Source organism: Lissotriton vulgaris, chromosome 8 (assembly GCF_964263255.1).
Source record: "Lissotriton vulgaris chromosome 8, aLisVul1.2, whole genome shotgun sequence".
Taxonomy (NCBI): Eukaryota; Metazoa; Chordata; class Amphibia; order Caudata; family Salamandridae; genus Lissotriton; species Lissotriton vulgaris.
The window spans coordinates 730,550,121-730,567,101 of NC_141696.1; the positions used below are offsets into that span (position 1 = coordinate 730,550,121).

The following is a 16,981-nucleotide window of genomic DNA, read 5'->3' on the forward strand; positions in this document are numbered from 1 at the left end:
TAATGCATTGATTTTAGTTGGGAAAATCCTTTGTAGTCATTGTGGTGTGATATGCACGATGCAGGGAAAAGAACTGCATCAGTTTAAACCATGCGTTACTAGCCATGTCCTGGACCTGAGCTCATGCACATTTCTATTCCCCCTCCAAGAGTTGGTCTCTTACTGCATCATTCCACCCTTCAAGAACCCTTTACATGTCTACTGGTCTATTCCATTTCTGTGCTGCATATAAGTGCGAGATCAGTCCCCTGTCAGATCCCATGTCCAGTACGTTGAGCATGCTGGACTCAGTAGGCTCTGCCGGGAAACTCAACCATATTTCAGGGACTGTGAGGGATAGTTTAGCATACTGAAGGAATTAGCCAGGCCGCAACTGAAACAAGTCGGTGGCCTCAGCCATCGTGCGAAACATCCTGTTCTGCTACACATATTGGCATCTGTCTGCAGCCCACTGGGACATGTCCATAAGTGTCTGCATACTGTGGAATGGTTGCAGCTACCAGAGTGTTAGAAACTTTGCCTCCTCAGCACATATTTAACTGCAATCTCCCAAACCTTGGACACCTGTCTCACTATGAACGGAGCCTTTGCCGAGAAGCGTGACCCAATAATCACACTCCTTCACCAGTCCGGTCAAGAGGTATTTTCCCCTATTAACGTCCTCAGCGCTGCATGTTGCAGCTATCCAGCCATGTAGTACAGTTTGAGGTCCGGAAGGCCCAGGCCACCCTCGTCGGTGTCCAGTTTCAGAAACTCAGGTTTGACTCTGCTCCTTCGACCTGCCCACACCAATGAGACCACAAGGCTATCAAGAGCCAAAAACATAAAACTTGGGATATCACAGAAGAAATTCTGGACGGTATACAAGCATCGGGATAGGAAAACCATCTTGCCGGGAGCCACCCTGCCCATAACTGAAAGCGGCAGCGTGTTCCAGAACCCCACTGAGGTGCATAAACTAGTTAGCACACAGCCCATATTAAGATTATATCGGAGTCTCTCCAGGTGAGCAATCGGCACACCTAGGTACCAAAAGCTCTTCACATTCCAGGGCAGTCTTGTCTCTGGTAGATCCACTATCATCCAACCCTCCAAGCACCCCTGGGGAAAAGGGTTGTTTTCTGCTCACTGAAGCACAGACCCAACTTGCCCAAATTCCTCCATAATCCCCAGGGTCACCCGCACCAAGCAATCACCAGCTAAGGTATACAAGAGTGTTGTCTGCGTACACCAAAAGAATGTGGGCAGAGTCTTTGATCCAAACACCTTAGTTCCCCAGATCCTGCTGAATCCGTTCCGCCAATGTCTCTATTGCCAGTGCGAAGAGCAATGGGGACAGCGGGCATCCCTGTCTTTTGTACCTGAATGAGCTTCAATACAATTTCCCATTTGTACTGTAGTGGTAGGGCTCTCATATAGCAGGCAAACCCAGAAAGAAGCCCTGTCCTGATCCCCATGCACTGAAGTACCTCCCAGAGATTCCCAGAATGGCATCCACATCCATCTCCTGTACTGAGTGCATTTTGTGAGAAGGACGCAGAAGATTCATATGTGTCCCCGCCCTGGTATGAATCCGTCACCAAACATATCTCCTCTCCCCTCAGCCGCTTTACCAGTATCCTGGAGATTATTTTCGTATCCACTCTTAGCATCAAAATGTGGATGATACAACCCCAGATCAGCAGCATCCTTCTTGTGCTTAGGGATCATGACTATAACGGCATCTCACATATCAGGCGACAACTCTCCTTTCCCAGAGCCTCATGGAGCATTTCCAACCCCCTCCTGCAATCTAAACAAACCCAATTACTACACTCTCTAAAACTCTACTATTGGGGAGAACCAGCCATGCTCAGGTCACGGAACCTCTCCACCCCAGATATACCACTGCCACTCCTCACACACCGACACTATGTTGCAGTCATCGCTCCACCACAATCATGCACTGTGTGTCTCAGTCACTAATCACTCGCAATCATACCTAAATAACAAACAAAACTAACACAGTGAACAATAAATACAAAACAAGGGGGGTGGGATGACCTGCACCCACCTACCCCTGTTAAGCTGCAACTCTCACACCTCTTACCATTCCGAGCAGTGAGCAAGCCAGCAGTTCAACCAAAGAAATCACAGGAATGGCAGTGCAATGTAGTACTTTACCCATCCGGGACCACCGTTCTCTGCATGTCCACAAGTGTTCATAGTGGAGAGGGAGGCTCCCCCTCCATGGGAGCCACAGCATTAAACAACCCCACCCCAGCCTGGGGGGACGCAAAGATACCTCCATCAACCAAGCCTCAGGGCACCTCGACGTCTGGCATGTCGCCAACCACTCCTAACCCACCCTCGCTAGAGTGAGCTGACATCACTGATTCCCGAATGCCCTCGCTGCTTCAATCTTTGATCTCTGGCTCTTCACATCCTGAGTCCCATCCTGACAGACCACAACCCTCACCACAGAGAGTGATGCCTTCCTGCCTCTGTTCCACCAACATCCGTATTTCGCCTCTTGGCACTGTCCCAACAGCCACACCAGAGGTCCTCTCACAGTCTGCGTCGGTATCCAGCTTTCTCTGTGTACTTCAAGCTAGTCCAACACCTCCTCTGGTGATGTGAAGAAATTGGAAAGCCCATCGTATATGACCCTAAGGCTTGTTGGAACCAGTTTTTGCTTGACACCTCAAAAAGACTGGCGTAATTCTCCACTTGCTGTGTGTAGTCCAGGAATATATGGATTGTCCAGTTCTAAAGGACAGGGTTCCCTGTCTGGTGTACTGACTGCAGGATAGCTGTCTCTGTGATTGAGGAGCTTGGCAATCATATTTCTCGTCGGCACTCCAGGTGGTGGTGGGGTGGCGCCAGTGCCCTGTGAACGCATTCAACCACAAAAACTGAGGAGAGGACTGTCCCCAGCAGCACACTATGAAAAAGTCCCTGGGTATCCCCTCGGCTCCCTTTGAAAATCCCACAAAGCACAGGTTACTGCAGCGAAAGTGTCCCTCTGCATCCTCCACCCACATCTCCATTTTCTGCATCTGTTCTGTCAATGTGGTGACTGTGGACCAGAGGGTGGCCACCTGCCCCTGAAGCCTGTGTACTTGCTGGTCCATCTCCAAGGAGCTCTCTGCCACTGGTAGGAAGTCCTCTCACAGCAGATTTGTTGATTGAGACAGTGTCAGTTTTTGCCTGAATCTCTCTGCCAGAGGCCTCACTCACAGTCAATATCTGCGCCCCATTGGAGCCAGCAGGTCAGGGAGTCCTCCTCAATCTGCCAGAGGACACATAGCTGTATATTGATCCATTTTTGTTTGGTGGGCACTTGGGTGGTTCTATCTTTGCTCATCCTCCAAGGGGCCCCTGCACAAAGCAGAGGCCCGACTCACAAGAAGTCCACTGCACCTCCTGGGCCAGTCAAACAGAGTGCAGTCCAGTAGTTGGCAACTTTGTGCTGTCGGGGGCACCAGATCTACTAATAGCAGCTCTGGGTGTTCACCACCAGGGGGGCCGGGAGGCGGCCCACCCACTCATCTACTCGTAACTATAAATGTCCTCCGGCACTCGCTATCCAGGAGCCTCACATGGGCTAAGCGTGTCTTGGTTTCTCCAGATTCGTGCAGGTGGTCTGGTGCCACAGTGGATTGCAGGTATGAGTCAGTTCGCTGTCTGTGCACATGTCAATGCCAATTACCACTGTGGTGGCCATGCAAGGATGAGGGGGACCCCTACAGGGTAGCCTCGTCGCACTCCTCCGTGTTGCACTCTGCACCCCCAACTTCTGCTGTACAGATGTGTCTGACCTAAGGGAACTGCTGGGTGTCACATACACAATCTCACTCAGTTACATGCATGCCCAAGTTCATAACCAGGGGACCGCCAGCATTGAAAAATGGGGTGGGTTGGCCAACGAGGGGACCCCTGCTACCATCCCAGACCAACCTGTCTGGTTGTTAGTCCTCTACACTGCCCACCGCCTCCAAGATTCCTTTTGTATCTTGTTCTGCCTGGGGGAGGGAAAGACCCCCAAGGCCCGTCGCTGCAGGGCCCCAGAGTCAGAAGCACCCCATGTGCACGCGAGAAGCTAGGCACTCACCCTTCAAGCAAAATGGTCCCGGACGACCAGTGGGTGTACTTTGCGTAGACACAGTGTGCTCTGCAGTATCTTCAGGTCCCACCGACATGCCCCAGTAAAGCCCTTTCTTGGGGGAGTTGGGGGTGCATGTCCGCCCCTCGGCCTTTACAGTTAGACTCAGTACTTAGGGCTCCAACAGCCCATGGCATTGCCATTTTGATCGGTCCGAGCCGGAGCCCACCTCAACTACAGTCCAAGCCTCCAGGGGTCACTGTATGCTCTTACTGCCAAAATTGGGGTCGGGTGAAGGCAAGCCATCCAGAGCTACCCCATGGGCAATCACTTCAGCCTCGGGGTATCACACTCCTGCACTCTCCTCATGGCTCAGTTGGTCCAGGGTGCCGCCATTGTCAAAGCTCGGCTCCAGAGCTCACCCCAGCCGCGGCCCAGGTCCCCAGCAGCCACCTCGTCCTCCGCCTTAGGAATCAGGACTGATGAGGGCCAGGAGTCCAGTGTCACTGCAGACAACCACCCCAGCTCCACAGCTTTCCCCACAGGTGGCGCAATGCTCCGAGGCTCCTGAGTCTGAACTGGCGCAGGGCTCACCTTGATGCAGTATACAACCCCCCCCCCCCTCTTCCCCCCCCCCCCCGGTGGCCAAGCCAGGTCTGGAGATGGCAAATCATGCATCCGGGTGCCATATCTTCAGTCCTGCCCACCGGGGCGAGTTACTGCAGTGGTGCAGCAGGATAGTTTAGGATGGTATCAACCGGCGGGAGCTTCTGTTTAGTACTGGCAGTCAGCCCTCTTTCCAGCCACGCCCCCCAATTCTGTTCATTGATGATGTCATTGAAACAATTAAAAAGGCTGATTCCTGTTCACCAATAGTGAGTTGCTTACTTGTTTTTGATGATGTGGCACTATTGGACCTAAAACAGTGAGGATTACAGTACAAAAAGGATTCCCTTCAGAAATATCTTCCAAAACAGCTTTAATCAATGAATTTACACATACAACTAAGATGTAACATAAGATTGGTAACCCAGGTTAGAAGGGGCGCTCTGCAAATAAGGGTAAAGTAAAGTTCTCGAGTATACGTCTCGGTGCTCAAAGGAAGGGTGTGGTCACCAACACCCCACACAACCTAACCAGTAGGTCTACAAAACAAATTGGTTTTCCTGAGCACTCACAGTCTATGCAATTCAATACCACAAAATGCAATAGTATTTCCAATATATCCAAAGCAGTCCCAGGTGGGTAATCCAAAATGATATATCAAAGTCCTTCAGATCATGAGTCTTTATTTTTACTTCTCTTCAAATGTAACTTCTCCACATTCCATGTACAGATGTCATTGGATTTATTCAGCCAACACGTGTTTCGTCTCGTATATTATTTACACAACGACTTCCTCAGGGCGTAATCTCAGTATTTATGAAAGCTCGTAGTTTGAAATAGTCTCTTTCCTCCTTACTTCAAATGGTGAAGTATAAGACCCCTATTCCTTTATCAACTATCTTAGTTTCGCTCCGTGTTCGTCTATCCACGAACGCGTTCTTCCGACCGGCTGAACGCCGGTCGGAAGAACGCGTTCGTGGATAGACGAACACGGAGCGAAACTAAGATCGTTGATAACAGAACACATTGGAAGATATAGGAAGACTCCTGTTTATGAACATTTTCTAAAGGAATAGGGGTCTTATAGTTCACCACTTGCCTCTTTACTGTTTTTGCGTACTCTTTCTTACCTTGCTTTCCCATCTACCTACCCCTTTACTTTCTCCTTGCCCGCCACTTCACTCTTCCTCTCTTCCTCTCTCTTCCTCCCACTCTCTTCTCCCTTCCCTCTTGAGAACCCATAAAATGCAGCAGTTTAATTTGTCTGGCCTACTGCAATGCAATGTATTTTCTTTCATGATCATTTCTCGGGATCCCATGCAGCGTTTGATTGCAAACTCATAGATAAAGGCACATTTCAGGTCTGCGGGGAAGAGTAGCACCTATAAAGGATATATTAAACCCAGTGTGTGCACCATAATTAGTGATAGCAGGGAACGGATCCTTGAGCACTCGTCCAGCCCTCTCCAAACACTCTAGCAGTACCGAGGCTTGCAAGACATTATACATCAATACACTGCAGGCTAGATGTCAGGAGATTCACCCAGCAGCACGTACAAGATAAAAGAAAATAGATTGTAGTTTCATCCACTTTATGACGCTAGGAAATTATTTTTTAGGTTTCCTTACGAAACGGGCTTAACCATGACGCTCTTCAAAATGTATGACAAGTTAGTGTAGTGGTTCTCTGGTAGACAGCTCTAAGTTCATATGCTTTATTTAGGACGGTCTCCTCTGCTTCGTTTCTTGTGTGGGTGTGTATTTTTGGGGTGGTTTTATTTTGTATTGCAGATAGTTGCTGTGCGTTGATTGTATTCTATACAAAGTATGAGAGTACTTCACATACTTTGTGAAACAAATATAAACTTGTGTGAGTAACTGTATCCAGTAGTGCATGTGTAAAGTGATTGGTACCACTTTGGCAAAGGCTTCTCAACCAGTACATATGGCAACATCACACTATGTATAACATTTCTGAAAACAGTTGGCTTGTAGTGTCACCACACCATAAAACAGGCACATAAGCATTCAAAACACCGGCCTATTCACTGACCTCTGAGAGCTGCCCATCTGGCACTACCTGATTGCCCTATTGGCAGGACCACTGGAATTATGCGGCAGGAGAGGGCCAAATTATGTGGCAGGATTTAGTAAATTATGCAGCAAAAAAGGCATTTTGGAATAGTATTACTTAATTATTTAGTCAGGTCAAAAACAAAAATAAAGGATGCTATATTAAGAAAGTTAACGCTTAAAAAACACCTTTAAGTACAGGCAAGGATATCTTCTTAATGATCTCTTATAAAGTCTTAAAGGTGAGGCGCACTGGCTTTGCCAATACTTGTTTAAAGTTGAGAGCAAAGGTCACACCCTACACTAGGGCTTGCCCTCACCCAATTCTTTTATATGCTGATGACACAGTCTTAGTGTCCAGAACAAGGAGAAGGCTTCAAAGTGAAATCAAGGAACTTATTGTTTTTATGAAGGCTCTTGATCCGAATGTTAACAAGGAAAATATATTTACCATGATCTGTGGGGCAAGATCGGCCCCCCAAAAAATGCTCTTTTTATTAATAACTCCAAGGTTTCGGTGGTGGCCATCTTTTCTTACTTAGATATCCTGTTTGATCACAAATATAAATGGAAATCAATGTTATCTAACAGGAGACCCCTCTTTGAAAAATCTATCATTGGGCTGTACAGTTTTTGTAAAAGATTGGGCTTGGAACCAGTGAAAGAGATTTTGTTGATCTATGTAATTAAATGTGTGGCCATTGTTTCTTTAGGGGATGACATCTGGTGTCTGATAGACGTAAAATTGATCCAACCAGTAGAAAACTATTTTTTAAAAACCTTTTTCCGGTCCCTCGCAGTTGTGCAAATGCCATCTGTCATGCGAAATTGGGTATCTCCCTGTATAGAAGACAAAATTAAGCTTTCACACTTTTTATTGTGGAATTCTATATGGTTAAGGGAGGAGACTGTCCTCAACAAGCTTGTCATAAAAGATTGCTTACATCTCCAGTCCGCCCTAGATATTTGTAACTCGTAAATGTGAAGTCGGTTTGTGAGATGATTGGTCAACTGGGCCTTTTTGCCTCCCTGAGTCATGTCATCACTTTGCATATGGCACTTTAAAGCAAGTGTATGAAAAGGCTGCAATAAAGAGATATTCTCAAAATAATCTTAAACCCACTGTGGCGTGCGGACAACCTGGTGCACGTGGATCTCCAACTGTATCGCTCTTTTATTCTTAATAGACAACAACATTTTGTCCTCACCAGGTTTTGCCTCAATTTACTACCTCTTCTGAGGTTTCCTGCCAATAGCTGCACTTTATCGGAATTATGTGCATGCCCCTGCAATGGGAATTCTGGTCAGTCGACCTTACTTATTCTGTTCTTTTGCTTTTTTTTGAAGATTAACATTTTTATCAATGTAGACCAGCTTTGTTATTCTTACAGCAGTTCCATACCCCTCTGATATGCTGAATTGGTGGCATGTTTTATCTGGCATGTAATAGCAATAAGGAAATGTGCAATACAGTAATTTTCAGACTCTATAAGTGACTGTCCTTTTACAATGTGCTGGATTGTTATTTATTTTGTTTGATTTAGTGTTTATTCTTTTCTGCCACAGAAATATGGTGAGTAAAATTATATTTGATTTGACTCATTAATGCAAGACAAAGTGGGCCTAATTAACAAAAGTGTACCATCCAAGTTTTAAATTGGTGTGCAAAAGGTGCCTGCAGCAGGCGATAATGCCAGATCCTGGTTTATTGCACTAGAAACGGCAGACATGTGTGCCAGTAGATGGATTTTACCACATAGTGCATGTATGGTGCATGTATAGCAATCATCAGTTTGGGGTAAGGAGTGGGAACATGGATGTTTTCAGGGGAGGGGTTAAGGGCGGCAAAGACCATAACATTTTAACTTGTTAGCTCACACCCAACTTGTGCACTTTAGAGGCAATAAATAACGTAGTAAATGTGAACATTAGTTATGTAATATTCCCAATCACTCTTACATTTACTCTACGGTTAGGAACAGGGACTTCTTATTGTGAGAAAAAAAAAATATGTGGAGGAAAAAAATACACGTACAAAACCTCATTTTTGCAATAACTACACAACTAGCAACTCCTGGGGTAGTTTGTGAATTTCTAAATAAACCCTAAGGCAATCATTTGCATGTGTCTATGAATTAAAGAATGATATCCATATTTATGGATGAGACTGAGAGTTCCTGAAATCTAGAGAGCTTCTTGAAGTTTGGACACATTAGCAGGGATGATAAAGGCATGTAGGGGAGTCAGATGCTGGTCTGATTGAGTCCTTTTACCAGGTTAGTGGCCAACCAACGGTTTTAGCCGCACCCAGGCATTTGTAGGTACCAGATTACCTGGGGAAGGAGACATTACTAGTTACACTTCATCTGACTGAAGATTCTCAGCCTTTGGGAGATTTTATGGCAGACTGCTGGAGAAGATGCTTACGGCCAGATTCATGAAACGAAAATCTGCTCGCAAAGGGCCAGATTCTTAGAATCTGGCCCTTTACGAGCGCAATTTTTGCATTTGGGATTCATCATCCCAAATGAAAAAATCGCTATTAAAAAATTCACACATTTGCAAGGAATTGCATTTAAGGAATCTCTATTTGAGATTCCTTAAATGCAATTCATGAACCATTTTAAAATTGCTAAATCGCAATTTTGGGCCATTATTTACCGCAAGGTCAAACCTCGTGGTAAATAGTGAAAACGTAGAAAAATGCATTTAAATGCATTTTTCTAAATTGCATGTTACACACACACATGTCCTTTGGACATGTGTGTGCGCAACAGCAATGTAGATTATATTTCAGGGGTGCTATAGGGTGTCCGTTGGACACCCCTGCACCCTTGAAATCGCAATTTCAAAATGCGAATCGCTAATAACGATTCGCACATTGATATGTCTTCCCTTTTATTCCTATGGGCCTTTAGGCCCATAGGAATGAATGGGGAGTTATTCCTTATTTGCGATTGGCAATTAGCTAATCGCAAATAAGGAAGCTGTAGGATTCGCAAAATAAATTGCGATTTGTACATGAATCCCGTTTTGCGAGTCTGTAATAGCGATTCCTTAATAATCGCTATTACTGACTCGCAAAACGGCCCTGTGATGAATCTAGCTGATAGTGCTGTGTGGGCGATCGTTACTGCACATGGTTGGTCATAAAACAAAGAAAACAACAATTAGCCAGAAGTCTCATTTTACTTCGAACTGTAAAAGGAGTCATTTCGGTCACGGAAAATGTAACCACAATTTTTTAAACACTTTTTAGCCGTAGCTGTTGATGCATTTATGCAAACTGTATTATCTTAGGACCTTTCATTGTAAAACTGACCTGTAGAGGTTCCCCTCTTCCATGGACACACAGTTATTTCATAGGGAGCATAGAGTCCTGGTTTAACTGTGAGACTCTCAGGTCCGCTAACCATTGGCAGATCTGATGACACCTACAAAAACATCAATCACACAAAAGTAAAAAGTTTATTAGTTCAAAAAACGTAATCAACAGCGTCACTCGTAAAAATGTAAATTAAAAAAAAATATCTTACAAGTTTCTTGGATGTATGTGCATATTACAGGGGATTTCCATATTCGATACACTACATGTAACATATTGGAATTCTGGTAGTATTGTCTTAAAAACATTGGCACTTAACTTCGGTAAAAAAAAATTCCAATGGATAATAATGCTTCACCAGATTCTGTCCATGAACCCCTTTATAAATCACCAGGGTGGGTCTGGAAATGTAAAAAGAAGCAGAACCAAGTCACTGGTCAAGGTCACAGGTGAAGTTGCCTGGATTCACCAAAAGTGGTGCTGCATCTCCATAAAAAGGCAAAAATATGCCGGTGACATCAGTTGCACACGTTTGTCCACTTCTTAAGAAGGCTAAGGACACAAAGGACGGAACTAGGATAAAATATTATTAAAAATAAAAAAATCTCATGTCACTCTAAATAAGGAAGGGCAATATGAATCTACCTGAGTATAAAATCCACCAGAAGGTAAGAAAAGGTAAGCAATTCTTTTTCTAAAAAAAACTTGCTCCAATTGGTTTCTTGCTTGAAAGTCGCTATGAAGAAACCTTGAAGGGGGGAGATTAAAATACCTTCAAAAGAATTACATCAGGAATTATTGCAGAACTGGTCTGCCATATTGAGACTGTTTCTGTTCATAGCATCTAGGCAATAGTGCTTTATGAAAGCTTGCTCAGAGATCCAAATAGCAACCCGACAAGGGGCATAAAATCCCTAGTGGGATGTTACCTGCTATCTCATAGCAACAGTCCACTGTTAAAAAAGGGCAAGGTGGAGATGGACTGTTTATGGCAGCTTTTCCTAATGTCACTCACCACAACCTATAACATGGATATAATCTATTCTAACAAAATCCTGGACTGTAACGACTGAGGACTCTCGTGGTCACTCGCAAGACAAATCCTGCTAGGTCATTGGAAAGGTGAAGAAGAGGGAATGAGAAAAGTAACAAGATGAAGTGAGCCATGTGGGAATCCGTGGCTACCTTTCATAAGAATCAAGTCATTAATCTCATACCACCACTGTTTTTTGGAAAGAAATATAAAACAGACAGCGACTGAGGGAGTTTGTATGTCACTAATGATTGTGGCAAAGGCCATGTCCAACAAGAAAGCTCTTTTCCTGGTTGGACAGGTAGGGTTCCTGGAGGCAGGAAATGTTGTCTGCAGCCCCTTTTGGAATTTGAAGACTACCAGTAAACTGAAGAAAGTTCTATGGTTTTGTGAGTAAATGGTAAAGAGATACACAGTAACTGTGTCAATATTCAGATAGAGATTTGCAGTTTGGTAGCTGTGGACTCAAAATGTAAAATCACATCTGATGGCAAAGTCAGAAGGTAAATTGTAAGTCTGAAAATGACACTTTTAGAAAGTTGGCATTTTCTTACTTTAACCATCCTCTGCCTCTGTCTGTCTATGAATACACATCTTGGTTGGGTGACAGCTAGGCTTTGTGCATTCCCTCTAGACAGTCACACAAATGGACAAGGGGACTGACATTTGCATCCTGATGGCCCATCCCCATGGCAAAGGCACATTTGGGTATAATTCCTGGAGCCCTGACACCACCAATTCAAGCTTTGCTGGAACCAAGGCCCTTCTGCCTGGAAGAAGAGCTGCTGTGCTGTAGGAGGGACTGCCGCTTTGCTACCTGCATTGCTATGCTGGCCTGCTGATTTCTGTGCTGTAGGAGGAACTGCCACTTTGCTAGCTGCTCTGCTGTGTTGGCCTGCTGCTTCTTGCATGGAGAAGTGTGGCACACTGGTTAGAGCGGCAGACTCTGAAGCAGAGATCAGGCCCGGGACCAGGGTTCAAGTCCCGACGCGGCAGGGTCTTGGGCTCAATGTCCGCGGACTCGATAAGTCTCGCCTCGGTCCCTACTCTAATCATGGGTCCCACGCTGCAACTCTGGGCAATAGCTTGCCTAATCTCCACAACGGCCCCTACAACACTGGGATGCCTGGCTTCACCTTGGGGGTGCCCAGGAGGGGCATCTCACAGGGAGAGCCAGGAAGGCTTCCACAGCGTTATACAGCGCTGGGACGCCCCGTTGGGGCAGCTGTGCGCTTTACAAAATACACTACACTACACTACACTACATGGTAGTGAGAGGGACTGAACCTGCTCTCTACATCATTAAATCCAAGTTTCTCAAAGGGCTTCTTCACTTTTCTCCTATGTTCTTAAGTCTCAGGATCACAAAAGACTTCCTGCAACTCTGCTGATGCTTCCGGACTCTGCCATTTGTGAGTCCTACCCTTGCCTTAGGTACCCACTCTGGTCCTTAGCCTCAGAAGTGGGTTCTGCAGCTGTTTTCTGCATAAATCGATGCAGTGACTCCTTTCACCAATCAGAACGGATGCATTGCCCTCCGACGCATTGCTTATTCGACGACGTGGGTTTCGACTGCGAGGCTTGACTCCGACCCAGTACAGATCCTTCAACAAAGCTGCGAGGCTTTATTTCAACATATCACCGGTCCTTTGACACCGACTGCGAGGCTTGACTCTGACGCATCAACCTGACTGTGTGAATCTCAACCAACACAAGGACGCCAACACTTGCTCCATACAAGGTTCTTTTTCAGCTGGCCCTGAGTGGGTCCCATCGCCAGCCTGCACCGAATTGCAGTCGGCCTGAACTTTGGATTTACCCCAGTATAGCACAACCTCAAGTAACCTTTGAGCGCTATTGATTTCTAAGCACTGTTTTTGTCATTTTGGTCTTGTTTCACTAAGATAAATATTCTTTATTTTTCGTAACTGATGCAGAGTCTTTTTGTGGTATTTTTCCTCTGTTACTATAATTTAAGTGTTGCACAAATATTTTACTAAATTCCTTTTAAGTTAAGCCTGCCAGCAATGTGCAAAGCTACCAGAGAGTGAGCACAGGGTAATTTAGGTTGTGTAACTGACTTAACCTGACAAGGATTGCGGCTCCTGCTTGGACAGGATGTAATCAATCAATCAATCAAATATTTGTAGAGCGCACTAATCACTGGTGAGGGTCTCTCGGTGCTGAGGGGAGGAGAGGGTGCAGCTACTGCTCGAACAGCCAGGTCTTGAGATGTCTCCTGAAGGTCAGCAGGTCCTGGGTCTGTCGCAGGTGGGTGGGGAAGGTGTTCCATGTCTTGGTGGCGAGGTAGGAGAATGATATGCCGCCGGTGGTCATCCTGTAGACGCGCAGAAAGTTGGCGAGGGCGGCGGAGCGAAGCTGGCGGTTAGGGGTGTAGAAGGTGAGTCGTTGGTTGAGGTACGTACGCTGGTCCGGTGTTGTGGAGTGCCTTGTGAGCGTGGGTGAGGAGCTTGAAGGTGATCCTCTTGTTGACTGGGAGTCAGTGCAGGTCTCAGGTGAACTGTGATGTGGTTGCGGTGAGGGATGTTGAGGATGAGGCGTGCGGAGGCGTTCTGTATACATTGTAGTCTTTTCTGGAGTTTGGCCATGGTTCCTGCGTAGAGGGTGTTACCGTAGTCCAGTCTGCTGTTGACGATGGCCTGGGTGACTGTCCATCTGGTTTCAGTGGGGATCCATCTGTAGATCTTGCGTAGCATGCGGAGGGTGTTGAAGCAGGAGGAGGAGACGGCGTTGACTTGCTGGGTCATTGAGAGCGATGAGTCCAAGATGAACCCCAGGGTGCGTGCGTGGTTAGTTGGTGTCAGTGCGAATCCTAGTGCGGTCGGACACCAAGTGTCATTCCAGGCAGAAAGGGTGGTGCAGAGGATGAGGACCTCTGTCTTGTCCGAGTTCAGTTTCAGCCAACTGTTCTTCATCCAGTCAGTGACGGCCTTCATTACTTCATGGAGGTTGGTTTTGTTGGTGGCAGGGTCCTTGGTGAGGGAGAGGATCAGCTGGGTGTTATAGGTGTAAGAGACGATGTTGAGGTTCTGTGATAGGACGATGTTGGCAAGCGGTGCCATGTAGATGTTGAAAAGGGTGGGGCTGAGGGATGATCCTTGGGGTATGCCGCCGGTGATCTTGGTGGCTTCGGATCGGAATGGAGGAAGGCGGACCCTCTGGGTTCTGTCGGTAAGGAAGGAGGTGATCCAGTCCAGGGGTTTGTCGCGGATCCCTGCATTGTGGAGGCATGTATTTAGGGTGTGGTGGCAGACAGTGTGGAAGGCAGCCGATAGGTCCAGGAGGATGAGGACCGTGGCTTTGCTATTATACTCTGCGAACCAGAAACCTCAATTTCTAACATACTGTATTTTCTTACAGGGCATCACAGAAGCTTTATGACACCAATAATTTAACACTGACCACACAATAGAATAGAAGGCCTCTTGTAGAATGGTAGCTCACCGCTAGCAAGACATTAATTATATATGTAGGAAGCTTTCAAGTAGTGGAAGTGGTAATTGGGGAGTGTAGCGAGGTTGAAGCAAGTCAGGATACTATAGACGTCCAGTCTAATCCAGGGCAATTAGTATGACACGGGCTCTCTGTAATTGGATTTTCTGTATCCTCCTCTGCAAAAGAGATACTGAGGGAAAGGTGTAAAAGAGGAGAAATGTCCACTGTAGAGCCAAAGCAACTCCTAGTCCATCTATTTGAGAACATTTGAGCAAGCCGTGAAGCTGAGTTTGTGCTTGTCACAAAAACAATTTATGTCTGACACTATTCTACTCTGAATATCTGATCTGTCACTTCCTGGAAGAGCTGCCACTAGTGAATCTTGGACATAGTCTGCTAAGGTGATTTACTCTTCTTGTTCCCACTAGATCAGCTATTCATAGGCCAATGTCTTTATCTATAGCCCCTTCCCAGAAGTTCATTGCTTCTCTGGAAAGCATCTTGAAACCCACTGCTGCTTGTAGGTATGACCAAATACCTAGCTATAAATTGTATATTATGGGTAGAAACAGGTCAGGGTTTCTCCTAGTTTATAGAAAATCTCACTATGAGTTAAAGGGTGAATGCAGAAAACAAACTCTTGCGAAGTACCCAGCAGGGCAATGACTTCAACAGCTAGTCATCCAAGGAGGAGTACATGTAGATTTTTTGGAAGAGCAAGTCGGCCACTGTCAAAATTCTGGTGAATATTTAAGGAGCAGAAAGTGGTCTGAAGAGGAGCTGCGCAAAGCCAAAGAGCACTACAAAGCATCGACATTGCCTGTGTTATCGAGTCAACAAGATGTGAAAATATGTGTACTCATGGCCTGATATGGCCATCTAATCTTGCTTATGAAAGAGGTAGAGTAGCTAACAGACAGTTTGTGATGAACTTATTAAACAATCTCAAATCCAAAATAGGAAGGAAACCTCCCTCTTCCAAAAAGGAATCAAGAAGTAACTGTTGTAAAGTTCCATCGCTTTTTCAGAGGCAGGAACAACTCTACTTCCCTAAGCTAATTCCAATAGAATCTCTGTCATCAAGATTTTTGTTTGGATTATTTGATGAAGGTAATGATACAGTTTGGGATTTCAATAAGAGAGAAAGAGAATTAACCCGAGTCAAAATCTACAGGACACACTATTCTATACATATTACCTCTTTCTACTTTTAAAGAAACATTGCTACCCATGACTGATTGGTGTTCTTTGAGCCATGCTCTTCAAGGATTGAGAGTGATTTTGTGTTTGGAGTGTGGGATTAAAAGGATAAAGAGGGATGAACCTGCCTTCTTTTTCCTGCACACCATGCTTCTGAAAAAACTTTGACTGTCACAGTGTTTTCTATTGTGGCATTTATTCATCTGCAAACTAGTGGCTTTAAACTCTAAACTTCCTGCACTGTTGGTGGAAGCATTTGGATTGAGAGACTAGTCACAGTGCCCTGGCAGTTGCCCTGCTCTTTTTTACATTTTTCTAAGGAATAATAATAATAATAATAATACAGAATTTTATAGAGCGCGAACAGCTACCTCGTAAAGAGGTGTCCCGGCGCTAAAAAGAACAGGTTTTGACCACGAGGACTGGGGGTATTAGCGCTTAGCGCGGTTGGGTGAAAAGCCAGGTTTTCATCATCCGCTTGAAGCAGAGCTTGGAGGGGGCCTGCTGAAGGGCTGGGGGCAGGGTGTTCCAAAGTGCCGCCACATTGGCCTAGAAGGTTCGTCCTCCCAGCCAAGCCCTTTTTACTCGAGGAACTGCGAGCTGAACGCAGCCGTTGGATCGTAGAGAGCGAGCTTGGGTGTATCTTGGCAACTGGGCTTTCAGATAATTTGAGCAGGTGCCATACAGAGATCTGAAGGCCAGCGTAAGTGCCTTGAATTTGATTCTGCTTGCTACTGGTAACCAATGAAGTGAAAGAAGGTGCGGAGAGACCGAATGCTTGAAAGGGATCCGCATTAATAGTCTCGCAGCCGCGTTTTGGACCAGTTGCAGCCGCTGTATGAGGAACTTTGGTAAGCCCAGATACAGGCCGTTTGCGTAATCCAGCCTAGATGTCAGTGTGGCATGGATTACTGTTTTTCGGCAGCTTTCTGGTAAAAGTCGCAGAATCTTACGGAGATTCCTCAGCTTACACAGACAGCAGCCAACTACTTGCTGGATGTGCGAGGCGAAGGACAAACTGTCATTCCACCGCACCCCCAGATTTTTTGCCGTATGGCTAGGCGAAGGGGCCTGTCCCATCTCCGCCGGCCACCAGAGGGAGGAGGGAGGAGGGGGGCCTTTGCCAAAAAAGATCACTCCGGTCTTGTTAGCATTGAGTTTTAATTTATTTGTGTTCATCCAGCATGCCACATCTTGGAGACAG

General features: G+C 45.9%; 1 protein-coding gene across 1 annotated transcript in view; it reads right to left on the minus strand.

Annotated features, from left to right (window-relative positions):
* CFAP47 (cilia and flagella associated protein 47) overlaps window positions 1-16,981 on the minus strand; it is a 2,734,468-nt gene that overhangs the window by 1,494,831 nt on the left and 1,222,656 nt on the right. The window contains exon 49 of the mRNA XM_086934611.1: window positions 10,086-10,197. Coding sequence (XP_086790737.1) covers window positions 10,086-10,197 — 112 coding nt within the window. The remainder of the gene's footprint in view (window positions 1-10,085; window positions 10,198-16,981) is intronic.